General features: G+C 41.4%; 1 protein-coding gene across 4 annotated transcripts in view; it reads right to left on the reverse strand.

Annotated features, from left to right (window-relative positions):
* Positions 1-6,499: 6,499 nt before the first annotated feature.
* The window catches only part of PHF21B (PHD finger protein 21B), a 190,063-nt gene continuing 170,594 nt past the window's right edge, over positions 6,500-25,968 (reverse strand). For all 4 annotated transcript variants that reach the window (XM_082223135.1, XM_082223137.1, XM_082223136.1 and 1 more), the window contains 8 exons: positions 24,274-24,325; positions 19,168-19,244; positions 17,795-17,849; positions 15,654-15,676; positions 14,212-14,370; positions 12,333-12,408; positions 11,504-11,607; positions 6,500-8,278 (listed from right to left, as the gene is read on the reverse strand). In XM_082223135.1, the coding sequence (XP_082079261.1) occupies positions 8,051-8,278; positions 11,504-11,607; positions 12,333-12,408; positions 14,212-14,370; positions 15,654-15,676; positions 17,795-17,849; positions 19,168-19,244; positions 24,274-24,325 (774 nt within the window). In that variant the 3' untranslated portion in view covers positions 6,500-8,050. The remainder of the gene's footprint in view (positions 8,279-11,503; positions 11,608-12,332; positions 12,409-14,211; positions 14,371-15,653; positions 15,677-17,794; positions 17,850-19,167; positions 19,245-24,273; positions 24,326-25,968) is intronic.

Genomic DNA, 25,968 nt, shown 5'->3' on the forward strand with positions numbered 1-25,968 from the left:
GTTTTATGAATGTTGGGAAAATGTTGAAATGAAATTACTTGGCTCTTGTTAAAATGTTTAAAGAATTTGGCAAAAAGGTAATGGCTATGAGAAGTTGGTAAAAAAGATTTAGGTTTTAAGCTCTAAGGTCGTTTTTATAAGACAAAATGAGAATAGAGTAAGGTAGCGTAATGATAAAATATTATGAATTATGGAAAGGATTTGCTGTGACAATTACTAATCAAGATACAAGAGATGGGAGGAGGAGGAGGTCATGGAAAGAAGGTAATGGAAATTGGAGAATTTGAAAAGGATAGTTTTATTTTTTATTTTTCTCCTTATGTTTTTGTTTTTCTTTCTTTTTTGTAATTTTGTTTTTTGTGTGTGTAATTTAAAAAAATTCTTTTGTTTCAATAAAAATCATTAAAAAAAAAGAAAGAAAATACCTCAGCAATAAGAGAAGTTAACAGCCATTCTTTTCTATCAAGTGCTGTTTTCTTGGAGGTAAGCTGCCAGCAGTGGACAAGGACAGAAATGGTTCTGAGTGGCACCAGAGGGGCTTCACGCTCTTTCTCTCCCCCCCCCCGCTTCTCAGCTTGATAGCAGCAAGGTGTCCTCGGTGGGGCCAGGTACTAGTTCCGTCTGGATTGTAGAAGGGCGAGGGACCTCCTTGTGCTACGGAGATGACTGTAGGATACAATTATGAATGGTGAAAAGGAGACTGAAAATGTTATCATTGGGATAATAGGTTGTGGGCCATGTAAGATTAAGCAGGGAGTCAGAAGCAATTGAGGTGGGGAGACTGCACATGCCTGAACTAGAAACAGGGGGAAATGCATTTTCTCATAGACAATGCACACTGGCCAGAGAATGTGACTGTTACCTAGAGAATGTACAAAGGGGACTAAGCTAATTGGCTGGAAAATGCCCAAAATGTAGTTCAGATATGCACATTCTCCAAGGCTTGTTGGAAATTGCGTACAATCTATAGGAATGTGCACAACTCCCGCTTCATAGATGAAGTGCACATTCTTCACGAAGCCTGGTGAATCTGCAAAATGGCCAGCTGTCCTGACAATAACAGTTTAACTTAGCATTCCCCCTAATGGCATTAGAGGGAATTGGGCAGCTATTTTCTAAGCCGTTGGCAGGGGGAACTACTGCCTGAAATACCTGAGAACTGAAAAGGCATGCTCTGTTTGAGTGTGATACTAATAAGTACCCTTATTTGTTTGACAGTGGAATGGACTCCCTTGGAAGTTGGGGGGCCTCTCCTTCCTTGGAGGTTTCTGGATGGGCATCTCCTATGGGTGCTTTAGCTGAGATCCCTGCATTGCAGGGGTTGGACTAGATGACCCTCATGGGTAACCAGTCAACTGGTTCTATGTTCTTGGACCAGAAGGGGCTTTAGTTTGATGTCAAATGCAATTCCACAGTGCTTAGGCTTCTTATGGAGTTTACACCCTGGAATTTCAACCAAATACAGTGGTACCTCGGGTTAAAAAATTAATTCATTCTGGAGGTCCGTTCTTAACCTGAGACACCACTTTACTTAAGGGGCCTCCCGCTGCACAATTTCTGTTCTCATCCTGAAGCAAAGTTCTTAACCCGAGGTACTACTTCTAGGTAAGCGGAGTCTGTGAAGCGTATGTAACCCTAGGTACCACTCAGTGGCGTAGCGTGGGTTGTCAGCACCCGGGGCAAGGCAAGTAATTTGCGCCCCCTAACCCTTGGATTTGCGCCCCCTAACCCTAACCCCCAGATGTTGCACCCGGTGCGGCCGGCCCCCCCTGCACCCCCCACGCTACGCCACTGGTACCACTGTAAGGGTACTTACTAGTTCTACATTGAAATCATGCTATTCTTTGGCTCCCATCCACCTTACTTCACTGTAAGTCTACTGGGTTTTTTTACTGGGTATATAACACAGCATGTTTCAGGCCTCTAGTTGTGTGAGCTTTTAAGAATAACTTTATTTTATCTATATATCCTTCAAGGTGTTTTTTTAAAAGCATAATCAAAGAAACTGCTATGTATCCTTAAGTGATCATTTGGACATTATTTGGGATGGCATTAGGAGTATAAAATTGCTGGCACAGCAGCGTTTAGAATACAGAACAGCATGTGGCTACTTTGTCTAATATCAACACTCGTAAACTCTTTCAAAGACTCTCTGTGTCAAAGCCTGAAAAGGAGATGAAAGTTTTGTCTAAATTACATAGATGAAATGGTAATGCGAAGGAAAACACAAGCTGTAAAATCTTTCTGATGAATACCAATGATCAAAGACCTGATGTATTTCTGTACTCCAAAAACACCCAACACAAGCAATTTTAAATTTATTTATTTATTTATTGCTGGGAGTTCCTTCAAAGTCTTGCAAGTAGTTTCTCATCATGACAATTTCAATGTAAGCAACTCATTCTCAGGCTTTAATGGGATTCACCCTGGTTAAGTTAAAAGTCGCTTGAGAGGCAGTCTAGTGGCTTCTGTTTACACCAATCCATCTCTCCTGGAGCTGGGGCTTCATTTCATAGGGGGAAAAGAAGCCACGGTGGGTAAAAATTGATTAAAGCAAATGATATTCCATCTGATGTAGCTGTTTCTGCTTCATTTCAGAATAATGCCCCTTTTTTTCAAAATACACTCTCTGAAGAAGAAAGTAGGAAGTTAGGCAGACTTATTTTTTTTAAAAAAAAACCTGTATTATCAAAGTCAGGAAATAATCATACTGCCTATAGAATTAGCAATGAAGCTCTTGACATGATGGCTGGCTGGCTGCAGAACAGACGAGTCTCTGTTCATGGTGAACTTGCATCATCTTTGACTTGATGTGGGGATTTTTTTTCAGTGGTTCATCATTAGTGAGTCTTCATACATGCATGTCATTGCTTGAATGTGCAAACCTTTCCAATGTGTTAACAAACCAGAGAAGGAAAGGCATTCAACAGCTTCTCAGGTGTTGCACAGCAATGTGGTCATAGAATTTATCCTATTTCACCCTCTGAATATCTCATTTCCAAAGGAAACCTGAACCCCGAGTCAGCACCTGGACCCCTGCAATCTTGCACTGCTCAGAGACTGGGGTGGGGGGCAACAATAAGAGCTGTAAAAGGGTTTTTGCACACATATCCTTGTCTGGTTGGGGGCAGGGCTGCAAGGTGTGCAATTCAACAACCTGATTGTTTGGGAGATGAAATCAACCAGTAAGCAGAGACATGAAAAGAAACATAGAATAAAAACTGCCATTTACAATAAATACATCTTTTTAGCAATGTTTTGTCATCACATTAATTCTGAAAGATCAACAATTTCTTTCTTGCAATTCCTGCCCTCCCCCAATGGAGCCTTATTTATACAACACTGTCACCGTTACAGAGCTATATAAACACTTTCCCTCCTTTCATTGCCTGTATCACTTTATTTTCTTTAGCTGAAATCACCTTAATAAAATATATTTTTTAAAAGATTGGTCCCTGCCCCAAAGTGCTTACTTATGAAGAGCATGCATAAAGATTCAAAAGCTGTCAGCCAGGATTTTCTGTTGACTGACAAGAAGCAAGCAAAGGCCTGGCAGGGATGGAAGGTGGCCGGCGGAAGCGGAATCATTCCAGGGGGGCAGAGCTGGTGTTTGTTGCCTTTCAAAGGATGCATTTGGGACTACAGATGTCTTGGACCACAGCAGCTGTTTTTGGGTTCCCAAATCACCTCAGGAGAAGCGTAGTGCAACATACTGCCAATGATGAAAGGCTAGCATAAGCCAGAACATCCCTGTGTCCATATTCATTACCAAGGCATCATGCAGAGTATTGCAATGGGCTCCCTGTTTCTTTCTACGGCAAAGAGATTTGCATAGGCCTCAACAACAGCAGGCTCTTTGCTTTTTAAAAAAATATTAAGGCAAGGCAGAATTTGACATGATGTCATAAATGATGCCCACCCGCCCCCAATAAAATCCATACACAGAGAGGATGGGTGGTGATGGGTTATCATAGCTTATAGTTACAACACTCTGAAATTAAAAAGAACTGGCAAAAGAGTCTCACACTCTGGTGGGGTATGTAAAAGGAAGGGCATCGTCTTGCCCTTCATTCTGGGAATGCTAATATCAGCAAGCAATTCTTTAACAAAGGTGAGAGTTAAGAGCAGGTTCATGATTCTTCTCCCGGTGAACTCAGTGGATCCATAAAGAATCCACATTTAGCTGTTGAATTTGTGCCTTAAGCTGCTGGACACTGCAATAGCAAAACAGAAACTTACTTTCGTGTGTGTTAAGTCTCATTGAACTTGGACGTTGGAAGGGCACACAAGGGCCATCGAGTCCAATTCCCTGCGATGCAGGAATTTCAGCTAAGCATCCATGAAATGATAGGTGGCTATCCAACCTCTGCTTACAAGCTTCCAAGGAAGGCGAGTCTGCAATCTCCCAAAGGAGTCTGCTACACCCTCAAACAGCTCTTACTGTCAGAAGGTTCTTCCAGATGTATAGCTGGAATCTTCTTTCTTGTAACTTGAAGTCATTGGTTTGAGTCCTACCCTCCAGAGCAGGAGAAAACAAGCTTATGCCATCTTCCATGTGACATTCCTTGAGATATTTGAAGATGGCTGTCATATCTCCTCATGAGCTGAACAGTCAACATCTGCTTGAGCTACTTGCCCAGGAGATGACAAGTGGCTTTAATGTCCCCTGATCATTTTGGTTACCATTTGTAGTGCTACATTATCTTTTTTGAGATGTGATGATGAAATACTGTGCACAGTTCTGGTTGTCAGAGTGTACAGTGTGGTTGCAGCACAGAATTATTTAAAGGTATTGTAATAATGGCAATTTTCATTTTTATTCCTTACTTTATTGTCTTTAGTATTGAAGTCCCCTCTCTCAAGCACTGCAATTAAATGTGAGGGCAAATTAAGGCATACAGTTTATTTTTGAGACCATTTTGATTCTGGTGTGTAAATTGGTGAATGAAAAACCAAATCTTGACAATGGCATTTCTATTGAACAAGAAATCATTACCTATGATGCCATGTGGGCAGAGTCCCCATGAGGGCTGTTGGAGGGGGTTGCCATGGATGGTGAGGGGAGGCAGGAATGCGGGGGCCCAGCAACAGACTTCGGCCTTGTTCAGGGCGGCACAGGCTGTGTTTGGAAGCAGCATGCACATTCCAGGGACCACACCAAGATTAAATCTGTCAGTCAAGTTTTAATTCATCATAAAGAAGTAAACTACATTGGTATATTTAAGACAAACACTTTGTTTTCTATGCACACTATCCACGGGACAGTCCCTTTTCCAAAATAACTACTTTTAACAGTCCCAGAAAAACACTTCAGAAAGTTTTCACATTAAATCAACTTTCTGTGCTTTCCCCTTTTCTTTAAATTCGTCTTAGAAGGAGAAAAAGAACCATTAAACCTGAAAACATTTACATTGCAAGCCACGTTCGAATGCATAAATTGGCATACAATAACCAATGTATCACAACCGTGTTTTACTTAGTTCACTTTTGTTTGTCAATAAAAGAATATAAAAATCTTGTTCAACAGAGTGTTAAGTGTATTAAAATAGATTTGTATAGTACTGCACAGTTTCTCCCGGAGTTGTGAAAATGGTTGAAGGGACCGTGTGCTGCCTAGTGCTGGGTGACCCCCCCCAATCAATCAATAAAAAGCCAAATCCCTTGATTTATTGGCACCGTGTGATAGGCCATTGTGAGATGCTTCACCTGTGGAATGCAGAAATGGATTCTTGCTTCAGACCTCCTTAAACACAGGGGCAACATTTAGAGAGGGCCAGTGCGCAGAGTCCCCTACGCCCTTCCTTGAGGTTTTGACCACACGCAAATTATTTCTCAGGAGCACTTATATTTCTGGCCAAATCGCTGGTTCTACAGGCTGACTTACTATTGTCATATATATATATATTTAAAATGGGTCTGCGTCTTAGGTATGCATGCCAAAGGCACAAATCCATTTGTTTAAAACAAACAAACAAACAAACAAACAAACAAACAAACAAACAAACAAGGCTGTGTTAGTATCGAGAAAGATGCTATAATTGTGAATTACTAAAAGTAATGCAACAAATGCTGTTAAAATACACTGCTACTTTGTAATATAGGACTTCAAATCCTACACAGCAGAGTTGGCTAATCCTTCATGACCCGAGGGCCACATTTACTCATAGCCACTCCTTCAGGGCCTCTTTGCAGTCCTACACACTTGCAGCCTCCCTCCTCAGCTAATCCAAGCAGATCAGCTGAGGAAAGAGGCTGCTGCCCCCTCCCTGGGGAGGGGTTTTTGCATCCTCCTCCATGTTGGGCTCTGCCCACCTCAGCACACACACACTCCCTCTCTCAAAGTTTGTCACTGCTGAAAAAAATGGCAAAATCTTTGGGGTGCAGAAAAACTGTCTTGGAGGCCAGATTAGCCCCCCCCAAACCAGAGGTTATCGCTTCTGCTATGTAAATTTACCTGGGAAAAAGTACCATGGGAATCAATGGCACCAACTTTTGAATATTCAAGAGTGAATCCCCCCACCCCTGGGATCCGATATGGTGCTCCTCACAGGGTTACAGAATGGGAAAGTTATGCTAAGGGGAAACGGGTTTGTCCACCACTAACTTCTGAGGTAGCCTCAGGGCACCAGCAGAGGCTGCTTGGCCGGATGGGGCCAGACTGAGCTTGCTGCATCGGAAGACTAGCTAGAGGGGAGGGGGAATAAAGCAATTCTCCAGTATTTTCTCAGGCTAGTGCTCAACATGTCACATGTGGTAAAAATCAACAAACAACATAAAAAGAAAAGGTTTTCCAAAAAGCAACCGATTACTTAGAATGTGACAGCCCACCCCTCCCCCGCAGCTCCTGATACATCCAATAAATGAAACAACCCCTTGAGGCAGTTTATTTCCTGTACTATTTAGCAGATACTTCTGCAAGTGAAATAAAACAAAATAAAGAATAATCATTTTTCACATTCCCTATTTTACAATAAAAATGCAGTACAAAAGTGTAAAGTTTTTTGGCATATCATTTGTACTGTCTTGACAGGAAAAAAAAGCAGCAGCAAAAAAGATTATTTGCTTTCTTTCTTTAAAAAAAATCTGACCCCGTCCCCGCTCAAAATAATAATAAAGATCCAACCTGCTGAAGATATTTGTCACTATTATGGTTTATGCTAAACCTTGCACAAAAAACTCCATGAGAAAAATACATCAATAGCAAAATAAGTTGAAAGGTCCTGCAAAATTAAGGGGTTTTACAGGCATACCTCTTTAAATACTTCCGAACGCATATACAAGAAGCATCAGCATGAAAATACTTCAATATTTCACTAGAAATGCTAATTTCATACATTTTTATTTAAATATCTGTAATTCTCAACTATAATACTGAAAAAATGATTTGATTTTGAAGGCTCTGTGAGTGTCCCATAAATGCAATTCTTCTCAAATAGCCCCTTGTCCAGTTCAACCTGAATCAATGTGGCAGACCTTGTTCATTTAAAAGAAAAATATCAGGAATCCATGTTGATTTCCAAGCTATTCCATTTTTCACTGTCACCAATTAACCATTCCTGCACCCCCCCTACCAACTACCTGCATACTAGCTAACTATCTCTTTGCTTTTAAATCTATTTTCCCTTCAAAATGAGAACTTTTTAAAGTCCACCTTCCCTCCCCAAGGACGCTCCATTCCATTCCACCACCGCACTCCCCTCATTGGCCAACATATGCCGCTTCATTTTCCTTATCCATTGAATACTTTAAGGCCAATGCAACAAAAGAAAGAAAGAATATCCTAAGTACAGAATATCTCAGCAATAGAAAACTGCAGCAGGATCTGCTTTGTAGAAAGTTGCCATGACACCCACGAAGTCAACCGGGTGGTTCACCCAACCTCCTGGTGTAATAAAAATTGACAACAAAGTCTTTCTGTTCCCCTGCCTCCCCTCAAGTCTCCTTCTCGATGCAGTTGCAGTGTTTCCACAGCTATTGTGTTTGCATCTATCTAAAGTTCACCTTTTGTTTTCTTTCAAAAAAGAAAGACCAGGTTTTCAGGCAGCCCCTGTCAGTTGTTCCCCTGTGTCGGCTGCAAGGCTTTGTGTACGGCAGCAGCTGAGGCAGAAGACGGTTTGATCCAGGGGACGGTGAGCAGGGAGGAGGTGGTGGTGGTTGTCATGGTGACCTGAATCATCTGCTCATTCTGTATCAGTCTAATGAGAGTTTTGAGGCGTTCCAGCGATGGTTGAACCCCTTTCTGCTGGGCCAATAGGCTGTTTTTTCGCTCTAAGCACTTCTGTCAAAGGCGGAAAGAAAGAGTAAGAGCACATTCCATTGGGTGTCAAAACACTCTCCCTGCAAACACGCTTTTGTGTGGGCAAGCTCAAATAAATGAGTTGCACCGCGGCCCCCCTGTCAGAATCGCAAGCCGGGGGCTCGAAGGCTAGAGCTTGAGGATACACCCGCCCCCCCCCAGCCCTGCCTGCATGCATGCTTATGTTGATTGAAGAGGGGGATTCTAGTCAAAGCCACGGTCTAATCTGAATTAATGCACAATCTACAAAGATTTATGATTTTATTTATTTCCACTGGCTGGAATCCAAAGACCCGCACTATTAATTCTACATGCCCAAAGGGATTTCTCAAAAGGCCACTTCTCTTGCCCACTACTCCCAACACCAGATGACAAATCACTTCTGAAAGCGAAGAGACCTTCAGAAGCAGTGAGTGATATGGCACGGAGACTTGCTCTTCTAAGGGTTGGGGGCAGGGGAAAACATTACATTGCCAAATTTTATACTGAAGTATAAAATGAAAGATAACTTATTCAAGGAAGGTTGTGGAAGACTGTGCCTTCAGTCTGGATAGACTGAACAGATGATGTCGGTTTACATACAAATGGAATTTATTTAATATAGTCCACACACTTTGGCATGAATATTGGTTGACCCTTATGGAGGAGGAGGAGTATTTTTAGCAAGTGAAATGGACATGACACCCTCATACGAAAACACGTGCATGTAATTGACAAACATACTCCTCCTGTTATTAGATCCAGTCAGAAATATCCTCTGTTTAAACTTTATTTAGTTTAATACTGGTTACAGTGTGCATGCTCTTGGAGGCATCGACAGAAATTCTTATCTTGCATCACTTTCACATGTTTATATGAGCACAAAAGTTGTAGTATCAGTGAAAATGGGATTTATCTGCACGCATTCACTTTAAATATAATACAGGCACCCCCTCTTAACACTAAGGCAAATATCCAGGCACAATCTCCCACAAGCTTCCTTGAATAAGTTATCTTTTATTTTATACTTTAATATAAAATTTTGCAATGTAATATTTCACACTGCAAAGTGCAGGGCCCATTACCTTTCGGTCTCTATGTGTCCCACTTAATTCAATTGCTTTTTAATTTAATTCTCCATTTTATTGGATCTAGGCTCTCAATTGCTCCATTTTAATTTAATGAAAACCTCAGGAACCAAGCCATTTTGTAGCATAATATTTTTGATTGCTCTCATCAGTTGAGGTCTTTATGTAGAATTGCATTGCTGCAGTCAACAGCCAAAACTTCTATCTGAACAATGAAGTATGCATCCTTTTCATTTTCTAATTCTACTCTCTACCTAACATAATACAGTCGCACATACAAGGAAATCTATTGAGTCTTCAGCTCATGCCGTTATGGACTCAGGCATGTACATGGTTATATTACTAAGTCTGCACAGTTAAAGGGAACACACCCCACTAAGTTGCCTTCTAATAAATTATTACTTTGCCTCCCATTTTCTTTTAAATGTCATGAAAAATTGATGGGTGTCCCTCCTGAATGAGAGCAGCAGTTGAACAAAATGTGACTAGCTACAGATGTAAATGCTACTTCTAATTTTCAAAATAAATGTAATACATATACACACACACACCAGATGATCAAACCTCATACATTGCTCACTGGTCTTCTGAATTGTGGGGTGCACCCATGCTCTAAATGTGGGCCTTCTAAATTCCCATTTGAACAAGAACAACAACTCCAATATTAGGGCTGATCTACCTTAAAGCATGTTTGCTGTTATTGTAGAAATTTAGTGTTTTCCTAATCTGTGTTATTCGTAATTAATTATCTGCAAGAATCTGCAACACTGAAGTCCCCTTTGTAATACTGCTTAGCTTCTTTATTTTGGAACGTGCTTTGGGCTTAGCTCTTTGAAAATCTGTGCAAAAGTCACAATTGCCCCCCATACTACTTCTCCCTCATGTTCATGGGCAAATATTTAAACATGTTTTTCCTTCACTAGCATTAGCAATATTCAACAAGTGTTGTAGAATATGGTTTGCTGAATGTATAGCATTTGGGATTAAGGTTCCAGTGACCACTGGAGTAATAGAGAACAAACAATGAAGATGGGAGGAGGAAGAAAAGACCTCAGGTCTACCTTCCAAAGAACAAGGATTTATTTACACCACAGTCCTATGCAGTTTAACTGTAAAGTGTCGCTGAGTTCCACAGGACTTACTCTCACATAAGGTCACATAGGCTGTAAACCAGTGCAAAGCTCATGTTTCAGAGAAAGTCACTAGGATGCAAAAGTTCAAGAGAATCTCCCAATGATCCTGTGGCATAATGACTTCCTTGATGGTGGACTAGCACAGCTGCTGCACTACACCTTCCTAATAGCCTACTAGCCAACACAGCTGGATTTAGCCAACTGGGGCCTGCTTACTCACAAGAAGAAAGTAGCCACAATCCACCATGTATGTCCACAGAAATTAGTGGGCTTAAGATTCAGGTAGGTAGCCGTGTTGGTCTGACGCAGTCGAAATATATTAAAAAATTGTCCAGTAGCACCTTAGAGACCAGCTAAGTTTGGTATAAGCTTTCATGTGCATGCACGAAAAGGTAGTTGGGCTTAAGTCCAACTACCTGTGCTTGATTGCAAAGTTCTCTTTACTCTCTGTGGAACGAGGATAGGGAAGCCTCCCGGAGCTCCCCACATTTGGGCCATGAGGCAGGTTCAGCCAAGCCATGGCCACCTGCCCCACACTTGATGCCAGCTATGGGGAAGGTAAAGACAGAGCTCGGGCAAAAGGGGGCTTTTCAGGCACCACTGATTCGCTGCTTGTTGGTGCTTGGGAAGCGCCAATCATGGAGCTTTGCCAGCCTTGTACCCAGTTCTCCCTGGGCACTGAGCACAAGCCTTACAAATCAGCTGATGGTCAGCACTCGCAAAGCACCACACACATCTTCTGCCTGTGCAGTAGGATTTCAAACCACACAGGCGAAATAAATACCACCTGATGCCACTGTGATGCCATGTGACTTAACAGGTGAGAGACCCCACCCATCTGTCACACACCCATAGGTCAAGTTTAAGGAGGTAAGGTTTCAGTGACCTGCTGTCCAGAAACTTAAAGAAACATTCAGATTTGTCCACTTGTGCTACTTTCTCTTGATTTCAAAAGTAGCAAGTGCCTGGGCAATTTTTCAGGATAAGCCATAAGCCAAAAACGATACCTTCATTGCATTATTGAGAAAGTGTTCTTTTTCCTCTAGCTTCCTGTGTTCTCCCCTCAGTTCACTGCTTCTCTTTAATAACTTCCTCTTCTCCTCTTCTTTGACTGTGAAGCAAAGGCAAGAAAGCAGGCAATGAATGGCTGTTAAGATGAAAAATGTAACAGAGGAGTGTAAGAGATGTCTTGGGAGGGGCCCTTCCGACCCACCTAGCGAAGAGGCATTTGGTGATACTGTCAAATACGTTAAGCTGATAAACAAGTGCACACAGTGCTAACAACTCAGTCTGAAGGAGGTACAGTAAAAACAACAAAAGTCACAGGACACAAGTAAAATATTCATAATGGGTGTGGTGGATGTGCATATTTTACACTGGGCTCAAGGACTCAAGGGGTTTTCATGTGCTAAGGACAAAAAGCAAAGTCATCAATGAACAGAAAGCACCCACCTAATTAGAATGCCGTTGCATGAATGGGCTCGCAGACGGCCTCAATTCACTGTGACCTTCTCTCTTTCAAGGAGAAAGGTTATAGTGAGAATTCCCCCCTCTGACCCACAAACGAAAAACAGTATTTGTCTCCTATGTGAAACACACACACACACACACACACACACACACACACACACCCCTAGTCCACCTCCGAGTTTGTGAACTCTCAATTCAGATGTGTTAGAACAGTAATTGGGAAACCCTTCCATCAGACAAGTACAGATGTGTTCGGATGATGCCTTATTTCCGAGACCCTTGCAATCCACCCCCTGAGGCGACTCCATTTGGAAGTTGCTGACACTTGAGAAACCATTTCTTATAATCAATTGCTACAGTTCGTACCTGTTTTATGAGTAACGTAGGACTGAACAATCGCCAGAGTTCCAGCCCATGGCACATTTTCATCTTTCTTTAACACCTACAATTTCAGGAAATAACGGATTCAAACAAGTCAAGGGCACACTTATGTTATAATGCATACAATCGTTTAGAATTGCCACCCTCCAATTTATTCCTCAAAAGCTGATTATATCAGGACTATGTAATTGCTCCGTAAGAGTAGTTAGTTTTCCGATATGTAAAATGAAAAGCATGGAAATATATTTAGAAATTATATTTTGCCTTTCCACAAAACTCTCTATCAAGGTAAGTCTAGCAAATGTCATCTGTAATACAACCAGACTGGTTCACCTCGCCAGATTTCTTCACATGCTCACATATGCAGTCACAAAATCATACAAACAGAAAGTTGCATGAACTGGTCAGCAAATGGAGGGAATTTATACAATTGCATATGCAGTTTCTTTAGCATCCATGATCACTGAAGATGGCTTAACCCTCTAGTGATAGCCAAGTGTACTATGACAGTGCTGAAAAAAATGCATGAAAGGTTCGTGTAAGTCTTCCAAAACTTCATGTTTATGTCTTCCTCAACCATGATGAATTACTATGTGGGATTGCAGTCCCTTTATCACAAACCCAGGAAAAAACTGATGCTTCCAGTCTCACAGCTTTTGGGGTCCATTCCCTCTCATGAGGGGCTGGGAATCAAATGCAGTTAATTGTTCTTTATGTCTAGAGTAGAACCTGCTCTGTCTTTAAAGGAGAGCAAGTGTTGAGCTGTCGGCACTGCTTTATACTGTAGGCTATTACTGACGCTGATGACTCTCTTTGCAGTTACAGTCATACCTCGGGTTAAAGACGCTTCAGGTTAAATCTTTTCAGGTTGTGTCCTGCGGCGACCCGGAAGTAACAGAACGGGTTACTTCCAGGTTTCACCACTTGTGCATACGCTCAAAATGACGTCACGCGCATGTGCAGAAGCGGCAAATTGTGACCCGCGCACGTGCAGACGTGGGTTGCATTCTGCTCAGGATGCGAACGGGGCTCCAGGAACGGATCCCGTTCGCATCTAGAGGTACCACTGTATACTGTATAAATAAAAGAGAAAATTATCAGTGGAGGCATTATTTTTAACTTGCAAGTGGTGTTATGCTTAATATCAATATTAATACTAATGGTGCTGGTTATAGCTTTCTTGGGTATATTAGACTGATAACAGTGAATTTTTCTATGAATGGGGGGCTAAGTTTGTCCTACTATGGATAAGATATCATTACGAAGCTAATGTTAAGTCACTCAATGATTTCATTGGAAGAGACTTAAGCATGTGCTTAAAGTTATCCCATTGAAATCAACTTACCATAAAGATGGTGGGTTATTTGATATTGAGTTGCACTGACTACACCATAGACCATAATTCTGGAAGTTCTTCCAGGAGATGAGCAGCCTGGGATTTCTCAGGTGATTAGATTTAGATATTATCTCTCCTCTTACCCTGAATACTCAAAAGTGAATGATTTAAACTTTGCTGTGCAAAAATTACTTCAGTGGAATATTTACAGAACAGGGAGCAATAGTGAATTTACTGTGTAGCCTTAGGCAAATCAGTACTAATGGACTTAGGATTTTTTACAAAATGAATAAGATATAGAGGATACTTTACCAACTAAAAGGACTGAATCCAGCATAGTTACTCAATATAAAAATCAATATAAAAAGTAAGTGATATTTAAGTTCCATTACTTTTAGTGGGACTTGGTGAAGACTAATTTCAGCTGCACTGGTGGTCAACCTTTACAGAGCTCATCAAATTTATATCTGTACACAACTCAACTCCCAGATCTGGTTTGGATAGTTACAGTGTAAAGGCGTATCTCACCTTTTCTTGGCACTTAGGACAGACCCAGACCCCTTTGGGGACAGTCTTCAAGGGAGGGTCCAAGCAGTTGAGGTGATAGGCTCTGGGGCATGTTCCACAGGATTGCAAATTGGCACCGCGCTTACATGCTGAACAATATTCATCATGGCTGACCTCATTCTGCGAAACACAAAAGCACAAGGAGGCAGGTTGTTCAGCTGATCTACAGAAGGAGCTCTCCACAAGCAGACTGTGGCCATATAAACTCACCACTTTGCCAACAAGTCCAATTAAATAGATGAAAATGAAAGTAGTACTCCTACTTCATATCAATGATCAAAGCCTGACAGCACCAACCCAACTATTACACATTGTTCCTGAGCATGAAAATCTTGGAGACAGGGGCCATCATTCTAAACAGAAGGGAAATAATTATTTTGAAGAGATTTGTTTCTATGGTGATGAACTGATTTTGCTAACGATATGTCTTCAGTGGCTCTTGGTTTATGGTGGACATATTGTCAGCATGTTAACTTGCCTGTGTTATGAAGGTTGTCAACATCACACATAATCTATATAGGATTGTAAGTATAGTGCTGTGGAAGAATCTGTGATTGTGAAAAACATAATTGTGTGGTCCTGGAAGCATCATTTAGCTTGATAGATGGGATACTGAAATCTAAGGTTAGAATTCTCCGATTTGCTGTCTGTTTGTTTTCCATGTGTGATCACTAGACTGCGGTGGTGAATCTTCAGGCTGCAGATCTAATCCAGCCTGCAGCTCCCCCAATTCCCATTCCCCAGAGCCAGTTCAGGAGTATACCATGGCCAATGGTATCAGGAGAATTCAAGAATCTGGAGTAAGGTTGCACTCTCCTGTCCACCTCTCTGCAATTGTCATCCATTAGGAAGACCAAGGCTGACTCAGTTCCATGGCCAGGCCTAAACCCAGAATGGAATGGCTCCAAATAATCTGTGTCATCCAAGAATGCTTGCAGCTGCTCCATCACAACTCTTTCCACCACCTTTCCCATAAAGGGGGTATTTGTGACTGGTCAATAGTTGTTCCTGTCAAAGGGGTCTTTAGGCTGTTTCAAGGGAGCAGGGACAAATCAGTCAGACCCCCTCTGCTAGATTTAATAAGTCAGGAGAGACAAGTGATGGAACCTGGGAGATTCTGCATAGAGATAAAAACAAAATGTTCTTTGCAGTGGACAGAGGACGTGTGAACCCAAGTATTGTTCTTCCAGTCATTTCTCTGACCACTGCATTGCCTGCATTTTTGGCAAAACTACCCTGGACAGCTGTGGGGAAGTGACAATAGTACTTACAAATGTACACTCTGGTATGTGACAACTGAAAAGGCCCAGGGTGACAAAAAACAACACAATATCTTTTTTTTTAAAAAAAGCTTAAACAAAGACCCTGTTCCCTCGCAATATACAAGGTGTGGTAAAACATACCTGCCAAGATGGATCCTCATTGGCTAGCATTATGAAAGAAGGGCAGAACACAGGTTAGGAGCAGTGGGCTTAGATCCCCAGCTTGGTGGGATTTTAGGTAGGCTATGATAAAAGAACACTATGTATGAGCAGAAGGTTATAATCAGCCAGGCTATGTCTGTCCAAGTGACCCTACATGCACTCCCCCCTTTTTAGTTTATCCTTATACTAAGCTTTTTGCATTCCCTCTAGAGGAGGAGAAGGAGAATGAGAAGGACTATACAGACACTTGCCCAGCCTATTCCCAAGTAGGTTAGCAGCACCTTAATGAGGTACTAACATTTGCTCTAAGGAAACATCTAAGGCAGGGATAACCAGAAGTGCAACAAGAGTGCTTCATTAATGAGAAACCTCCCACTGCTGGAATGTAAGGCTACCAATGCTTTAAATGTTAGTTCTGTCTTTCATAGCAACCCTTGTGTGAGCTAGAAACAATCAGGATGGGGATAACTCCCCTGAACACATGACCTGCAGCTGATCAATATTCTGATTTCGGGAGAAGATCATCTGCAAAAAATATTAGTATGGAAGTGCCCCGAGAAACTAGAAATATTAAAAAGGTAAAGGATCCGTGACAGATAAGTCCAGTCGTGAACAACTCTGGGGTTGCAGCGCTCATCTTGCTTTATTGGCCGAGGGAGCCGGCATTCGTCCGGAGACAGTTTTTCCAGGTCATATGGCCAGCATGACTAAGCTGCTTCTGGTGAAACCAGAGTAGTGCATGGAAAAGCCGTTTAGCTTCCCGCCGGAGCGGTACCTATTTATCTACTTGCACTCTGAGGTGCTTTCAAACTGCTAGGTTGGCAGGAGATGGAACTGAGAAACGGGAGCTCACCCCGTTGCGGGGATTTGAACCGCCAACCTTCCGATCGGCAAGCCCAAGGCTCAGTGGTTTAGACCACAGCACCACCCACGTCCCATTACCACAACCCGCGTCCCATTACCACAATATTAATCTGGGGCAAAAATGGGAAAGAAGTGCAGACTATACTAGCATTGTGTACATATTTTCAGCGGCTGAATAGGAAAACCGAGTTTATCCTGTAAATTAGCAAGAAAGAGTTAAATAGTAATTTGCTATTTAGTGCTGCACACTGCTCAAACATTGTGCTGGTCTAGGTACTCCAGTACGCTGCTGCTGCTGCTGTTAATACCATGGGTACAATGCATGCTTTGCATACATAGAATCTTGGGTTCAATTTTCATGAGTTTGCTAAAAGGGTTTCAGGTAGCAGAGCTTGGGAAAACTTCTACCTAAGACCACGCAGTTGAGTGCACAGTATTGGGGTAGATAGACCAAAGCAGTGGCACATACATTTTTATCAGTGTTGGTAGCCAGCCATAATTTTCTACTAGCCAATTGTAAAGCCCAGTCCCACTATGATACTACAACAATATCATATGCATTTTCAAAACAGGTAACAGTTTCATTAGACTGAATGAAGTTAGATATTAAAAACTCAGGCTTTATCTAAGCTAAGGAGCATATACAATTATTTAAATCTACAGTGCATTTCATAGTTTTCAGGGTTTTCTTCCTTTCTAATTTTTCAGGATGATTTACTGTATAATTTGCATTAAAAGCTCAAATATGAAACAAACCTTCATTTTCTAGAACTAGGTGCGGAATATATGTACTTTGGCCAATAAGACACCTAATAGAATTTCTTGTCCAAAGAAATGGATTTACAAAAGTGAAGCAAGAATGATTTTTTTTCAGGAAGCAGGAGTTCTGGGGCACCTTAAAGATCAACAACTTTTATGACATGAGTTCTCATAGGCTAGAGTCCAATTCTCAAATATTCATATATTTTAGCTCAAAATAATTTCTGCCTTGTTAGCTGAAAAGTTGGCATACAGATCTAGTAGTTAGGGCTAAACTTCAATAGGGTAAATTTTACAAAGTGCAGCTCCCTTTTTTGACTCATGTAAATTGTCATAAAGAGGAAGTGTGTCCTCTGACCTCTCAGAACTCCTTCTGGAGGGGATAATTTTATTTTTCCTGTTGTTTATTGATGCTAAAAAAAAAACAATTTTACTGTAATTATTTCAAGTGTGGAGTACTAACCTATATTTCCATTCCAATAATTCAGAGATCTTACCTCTTGTGGACAGAAACAAGGGATTGTTCAAATAATTTGATGCAAGACGTTTCCTCTGCAAAAGATAACATGAATAGCATTGACTAAGACATTTCTTCCAACAACAACCAAGTCCAACTGAAAGGGCATGATCAGGAGCTATCCACACATGGGTGTCAGTAATATGCACATACATACTTTTAAAAAAGGGGATTCTATATCAGAGTGTTGGGGGGATCTCATAATAAAATTAACATGAGATTTCCTGGAGCAGTTGTGGTATTCTGTGTTAAATCTGTGCGTTAAACACAAATTCCTTCAGGAGCATTCCCCTTTTAGCAAGGAATTCCATGCAAGAGAGTTTTTTTAGCTGGATAGGTGTGTGTGTGTGTGTGTGTGTGTGTGTGTGTGTGTGTGTGTGTATATATATATATGTGTGTGTGCATATGCTGATGTGAGAATCAGGGCCTTTTACAAAAGAAAAGGCAATATATGCTGTTATAAATAAGTATTTCAATGAATGCCAGCTAATGTCATTATCAAATGTCAGCTTTAAATAGCCTAAAGAAACAGTGCCTTGTGTTTCATCTTCCCAAGTTCCTGGCATAAATGTGTGCTTTTCAAAAGTGGATTTTTAACGAAATTGTATTTTTAAAGTCCACAACGTATTTCACCATATGTTATGCCAGAAGCATGAAAAGAAGAAATGTACATAATTTGTATTTCCACTTCTCCAAAACTGCAAAGATTAAATTTATGTCAGTCACATACAAAAGAAATAAGTGATCCCATTACTAGTTCATTAGCTGTAACTGAATTAGATAAAACCGGCATCACAGGAAACATTTATTGAGGTTGCTTTACTGAACATGCAACACTCATCAGAAACTACTGGGCTTGGGGGGGGGGACTTTTTAAAGTGTTTTCTACTTTCACTTGCAATTGCCAATCCCAATTTGAACCATTCCTTGGCGAATCAAAACCATGAAGTCTCCGTTCCCCCCTAAATCTCACTTTTCCTAAACAGCAGATGGTGGGATAGATTTAGCCTTTCCTTCCCCATGAAATAAGCTTGAGTTGTGGGTGGTAAATGCACAGAGCTAATGTTAAGATGCTACTGGGTTTAGAAATTCATGTCTATCCTATACATTTACGCCAGTAGGAAACTGATCAGACTGTCACGCTCCCAACCAGGGAAACACTGACAATGTAAGTGTTTCTCTCAACAGCTTCATAATACAGTAAACCATGGCAGCTATGCTGTTTTAAGGTCTTGTTTTATAACAGGGACGTGCTTTTATTTTGTAATGGGAAACTACTGTGGTCACTCTAGCGTCACGTGAATAAGGACCAGAAGTGAAGGGGAATAAAAAGCGAGAAGACAAGAGATGTACCTCTGTTTCCAAAAGCCCACTGTAGGCTGGGTTGGCTGTGCTTCTTCTTTTCCTCTCCTGACGCTTGCTTTGGATTTCTGTAATCAATTGATGAAACGTTATCTCTGTATGTGTGTGATCATTTGAAAACAATTTTTTTTCCAGATACAACTCATTAGTCAGATGACTTTTGGCTTGTGGTCTGCTTAGACCTTATGTTTAGTTTCTAATGCTTGTCTGGGCAGCGGCCCTGATAATTTGTCAGATTTTGTGTTTGAAGTTATTTCTGAAATTCACAATATGGTTTAACGCAGCAGTCTGGAACCTCAGGCCTGAAGCCAAATATGGCCCTGAAGCCTTCTTTATCTGGCCCTTGCAGCTTTCCCAGGTCACCCCCCTCACCAGCCTGCTCTGCACCCTCAAGTGCTTTTGCCTGGCTAGACTGTGTCCTTGAGATGGATGGAGGGGTGGGCATTGCCACCTACACTTAAAGGTAAGTATTGCACCTCTTCCTCTGCCCACTTTTTGCCCCTGGCTCCGTACATGGCTGTTGTGCCCCCCAGGAGGTCACCCATGAAGGACTCTGGCCTTTGGGATGAAAAAAGGTTCCACACTTCTGGTATAAAGGCTACTAAAAGAGAATCCTTTGATTATCAGACAGATTCACAGATGTCTAATAACAATTGGCATAGCTCAATACCTAAACTGTTCTTGCTGGCATCTGTCTGTCTTGAGAGACAATGGACTGCAGCTCTGGGGGTGAAGTCAAACTGCTGCATTAGCAGCACCAAATATTGCACCCTGTGTCTGGAGGTCCTGGGCTACCCAGACAACAAGGCCTCATCTCAGCCCCACTGATGTGGTCCAAAGGAAAGCAGAGGAAGATGTTTGGCACCAGCTGGGCTGCAGGAGTTGACGGAAGGAGGCAGACAAGGCACCATCCAACCGTCTTGGAGACCACACTCCAGATTTATGTAGGGTTTACTCTTTAGCCTTTTCTTCTCCTGAAGACAAGACGGTGAAGACCTGACTAGACAACTATATTAGAGGCTATATACCTCTGAATACCAGACATTGGGGTAAACAGGAGTGGAGGGCCCTCGCCACCAGGCACTGCTCTTGAGCACCCAGGAGCATTGGTCAGCCACGGTTGGAGACAGCCTACTGGGATCTCCAATCCTTGTTTTAATTTGCCAAGGCAATCCTTATATTCCTGGAGCCATAGCAGCCTGCAATCTTGCAAGGATTCGTTTCTTTAAACAAAAACCAGCAATACCCCAATAACAAATCACACTAAGAGCCCAACTAGTATCCTATTAAAGGGGCATCCAGACAAAAGAATTCAGTGATCGGAGCTATTAAGTAAGTTATAAGCTTTTTAACGCTTTGGACAACAAGGTCAGAATGAAAAGCTTCATTAACACTCAAGCCTCTATGCTAACAAACACATCCTTATCACAGTTTTGTATCTCGGCTGTTGCAAAAGGCACTGCAAGTTTTCTTTGTTTCCCTCATAGAGAAGGGGAAAGAAAGACTATAAATATCAAAGCTGAATTTGTAGACGTATTTGGTTCAAAACCTCGCTTAGAAAAAGGTGAAGAAACCCAGATTTATGCCCCCAACTTACATCATTAAAATATAATATTAACACAGGCTAACTTTGAGGAGCTGCTTTGCTTTCTTCTTTGAAGCAGCCTGTAGGAGAGTTGTCATGTTTTGAGGAGTCACATTGTTTGTGTATTCTAGTTATAAAAGTACAAAAAGAGTTCAGATTTCTATAGGTAGCAATGGCTATGCCTCTTGCAAAAGCTGCATTCATATGCACGTAAGCGAAAACACCTGCAAGAAGGGCTAACTTCTGCAAGGCATCCTGAACAGCAAGACTGGTAGCCTATATTGCAATCAGCCGTACCAAATGTGTGTCAGTTGCAATGAAGTACTAAAAATATACAAGACTGTACAACGGCCATCAACTTTGCCTTTTCAGAGGTATTTTGTAAGAAGTGAAATGGATGGAGTTTGTGAAGAGGGCAGATGTAGAGAACATCATGGCAAATGGAGGAAGGGATGAAATGTCTGAACCTGGCCTCAGTGACTGGCCTCCCATAGACCCTGTAAGGGATTGTGTCTTTTGAAATATGTTGTCATCAGAATGTATGGCAGCTGGCAGATGTCAACATCTGCTGCTGCTGCTGTTCAAGTACCTAATTTTTTAAAAAATCTTTAAGGCCCACTGAGTCCCTGTCAGGGAAAAAGGATAGGTAAGTATGTATGTAAGTATGTATGTATGTATGTATGTATGTATGTATGTATGTATAAACAAACAAACAAACAAATAGATGATGATGATGATACAAATGCAGGGATGGTGGGGACATTTGTAAGGCAAACTGGCAGGAGGTGCTTAACGCCTCCCACACCTGCCAAGTCTTCAGTGCAGATGTTATGTACCCACTAGGCACTTCCTCTTAGCTGGGTTTCTTCCAGTTTCAAAATCTGTCTGGGAAAATTTTATTACGGGGGGGGGGGGACATTTGCAGGGGAGAATCAGTGAGTGAGCAACAAGTTAGGTGCTCCCGCCTTCCTGCTAATTCCTCCCCAACAAGTGTCTCCCCCAGCACTTGCCTTGTGAGGAAAAACACATGATGGGGCCAGATTCAACCAACCCATTTCACTAGTGGGCTCCCCCCTCCGCTTTTCTCCCCCCACCTCCCCCAAGCTGCTCTAGAGGGTTGGGAGAACCCACGGGACAGCATGTGGGGCGAGGAGAGGAAAGATGGCTCCACCAGACAAGCAGAAATGCTTGTGCTGATGGTCTCCTGAAGACTCTGCTGAATGACTGCCGCCTGTTTCCTTGATTTCACAGAATGTGGACTTGCTGCAAGAAATGCCAGGGCTTCCCAGGGACAAGTGAAGTCTCAAAGGACTTGCCCAAATAGCAGGTCCCTCTGGTTTCCCCGAAGCCTCTCAGATTTTAAGAACTAGAGCATTTCTATGCTTTGTGCCTCTTCAGGGGAGAACCTGGTGAATTTAGTTTCTGCATTTGCTTTCTTCATATGGTGCTTGGTTTGGTTACTCCGTTCCATGGGTCCTAAATAAGTTTGATGTATCTTGGATTTAGAGAGTTAATAAGTGACTGGCTACATGAGCTTGGAAATCCCATGCTCCACCTGATATTGATGACTGGGTATTGGCATCTTGAGAACAAGTGACACATAGCTAGAGATGGGAAGGCCTGGGGAAAAACTGGAAAAAATGGAAAAACAAACAAACCAATGTTTCCCCTGGTTTTTTTAATTATCCAAAGCCCTTTTTCCCCCCAGAAAAAATGGAGAGAAAAAAGTGTGCTGAATATTCAAACTATATCAAACTGTTGTGTTTTTTTTTCAATTTTCCCGGGGGGAAATGGCTTTGGGGGGGAACAGAAAAGGGGAGGGGCTAGGTTGGGTTGTTTTCAGTTTTCCCAGGGTTTTTTCCCCAGGCCTTTCCATCTCTATACATATCTCAACATATGAAGGAGCATCTTGCACAAATTTAAAGGCATACGGAGTTTTGGCCACAATTGCTGTGACCTGATAATCTGACTCCTGCCCAGTTAAAGCAACCCCTCTAGTAACAAGCTTAGAAGGCTTTTCACTTCCAGATAGTTTTGTATCACCTAAAGGAAGAACATATTTTTTTAAAAATCTTTGTTCTAATGTTATATTTATAATCCATATCCATTCCCATTCCTATTTATTGTTATTGATACTGAAACATCTTAATAAACTACTGGCAGAAGAGAAAAATTGCCTGGATGATTGCTGGTATTTTCAATGTAGCAATAGTCAGTGATATTATTCAGAGGTGCTCAAGCTTTAAATTATTACTCTTACTTTCTTGACATAAAAAAAGATTAGACAGGCAAGTTGTGGGATTATTATCTACACGATTTGTATTATGCAAGCCTCTTGGTAAAACTGTTGCTTTGTAAATTCCATTTCAATCTCTTGCCATTAAAGGATTAGGAATGCTGATGACTTAGAACTTTCTGTAAACTGCTTTTAGATTTCCATTCATCAAGGCATGAAATCATTTTCCAAAATGCAGCTATAAAGTTCTGAGCCTTTCTGAGGAAAACAAACAAACAAACAAACAAACAAACAAACAAACAGCAAGCCCAATAGGAGGGGATCCTCACAAAGGATATGATTGCATTCTGAAGTGCTCTATTACCCCAGCTTCTTCACATTCTAGAAAATGTAAGTGATATTTTAAAAGAGAAGTTACACAAAATGCTGAGTTTGTGACAGAGGTGGATGTTTAATCACCAGCATGGGATGAGATCACAATGGTCACCCCATTCCTCTTGTGTCATGGTCCCAATGAAGCTTTGAGAAGTGAGTATCATTGAGATCATGGTATGAGGGGAAAGGATTAAGCCCCCTTTTGGAAGAAATTTAAAATGTATCTTAAGAAACATTGCAAAATTAATGAATGCTAAAATGTCGAAGTTTTAGGAAAAAAGGGGGATTACAGTTGTAAAAGATTAAGTAAAAGAAAAGAATAAGGGGAAAAATTGATAAAACCAAGGGTTAGGATTTGCTGAAATAAGTTTGGAAATTGGGATGTAGAAAGGGGAGGTATGGGGAAGTCGGCGAAGTAAGGTTTAAGAAAAAAGGATATGAAATTATACATGTTTGTTTGTGTGTTTGTTGTTTGTTTTATGTATTGTTTGTGTTTATAAAAACTGTGTAAAACCAATAAAAAAATATAAAAAAGGATTAAGCCCCCTTTACAACAGTCTTGATCTTGACTGACACACATGGATGCCATTATTTTTTAAGAAACATCAGTCACATTAAATGCCATCTTGGATTTGTTATATAGTATATCTTGGCTGTAGCTCTTTGCAGTATACTCTACACATTCCAGTCATGACATTTTGTTGGTACAGTATATGTAAGCTACATTACTGAACATCAGAGCAAGATCTTCAGCTGGCAAAGAACACACAATACTTTACTTCATGAGAACCAGTCCCCCCAAGACTTTTAATAATAAAGAGTCCAAGTTTCCAACCTTCATTGAGAAGTTGCTTCCCCCCCAAAACAGAAAACATTTTTGTAGTAATAAAAGCGTTCTTACCTTCCAAGTATTCTGTTGTAACCAGGCCTAATGCTACCATAAAGGCAATTTTCTAGAGAAGAAATAAAAAATACATTACTTTGATTACTGCTTGAAAGACCTCCAGTTGCACCATAGGGCTTTTCAAATTCCTCCATTTGAAGACTAACAGCATGAACTCTTTAATAACTCAGGACCTTCATTCCTCTATAAAAAACCACAACATCTATGTTCAGATGAATTCCTCAAAGCAGTGTCAAACATGTGCAGATGGGCCAGAGATTTGTTTTTGCGAAAGTTTGATTTGTACTGTACTGCATTTGTGCATACTGTTTCACTGGTTTCCTGTTTCTATGTTTAAAAGCGAGCAGTATAGAAAGTAAACTCTCTGTCTGATCCCAAGTACAGTGGACAGAGTCTGTCCTATACATGTAACAGAATGAAGTAGTCAAATGGAATGTAACTGCTTCAGACTGGATGTGAGGAGTGACAATTCTAACCCCCCCAAAAAAAAAACAACCATGAAGAAACATGAAAGACTGGCACGTCAGGGAGAAAAGCTGAAGCATAACCTGCTGCCTGTTGAATTAAGTGTGGAGAGATTTTTATTTAAGAGGAGCATTCAAAAATCTGACCTCACCCCAACCACCAGCTGCTGGGTTGCCATATTTTGAAAAGCAAAAAAGAAGACACATTTGCTGACTTCTACTTTTGGATCACTATGACGACTCTACCCATGAAAAAGAGGACATATGGCAACCCTAGCGAGAAGCGTTTTAATTATTCTCTATTGCAGAATGGAATATGAAAATCTGAGTCTAGACATTTATACCACTGGATAATTGACAAGCAGTTTTGGGGAAGTTCAACATGAGCCTTCTCAGAAAGCAAGAACTTGACCTGCTGTCTTTGGACATTACAGCTCACATCTCATATGAAGGTATACCAAAGAAATTGGTTCTATGTCCAGAGTACATAGAATAAGCACCAGTTCCAGCACTGGTGACTGGCCAGAAAGTGGTCTGTGAGGGGGAAAGAAGATGGTGGCCGAGGTCACTGAGAGGTAGATGCTAATGTACTTGCAAGACCCCTGGATTCTGAGCTTTCATTTTGGGGGTGGGGGGGAAGAATGAGTCTCTAACCCTCCTAAAAATAAAGTTATAAAGCAAAATGTGCAGCCGGTTAGGGGCAACCCACCTACTGATTCAGCCATCTAATGCAGATGGAGAAACAATTGTAACCTGCACTCAGTGACTCAGTAGAACATACCCTGTGGTTCTGGACTATGGATTAATGTGTGAAGAGCTATGACCCTTTTTTTTTTGCAAAAATCAAAAGACTCAGGATGGTGTGATAACCATGGCAAAATCCGAACATTTGCTGCCTTGAACCAACTTTATGGAAAATCTATTTCTGCAAACATGCATTGCCCAAAGAACTGCCTCTCTGTATTGATTGCATCAAGTCACGATGCCTTTAATAAAGTGAGATTAAAGCAGAGATGAGGAAGGATTTTTCTATGGAAGGTCATTAGCACAACAGAAAACTCAAGTGGGGGTAAAGCTGACCCTTGGCAGAGTGTCCGCCTGTCTCTGTCTTTTGTGGTGAGGCTTTTGTCCCTGACCTGATAGGGCAAGTCTGGGGCAACAGGAAGCCCCACTTGTGCACTTTCTTTGCTTGATGGAGGGGCAGCAGCAGCCAACATGCCTGGCACAT

The sequence above is a fragment of the Podarcis vaucheri genome (assembly GCF_965113315.1).
Source record: "Podarcis vaucheri genome assembly, chromosome: 5".
Classification (NCBI taxonomy): domain Eukaryota; kingdom Metazoa; phylum Chordata; class Lepidosauria; order Squamata; family Lacertidae; genus Podarcis; species Podarcis vaucheri.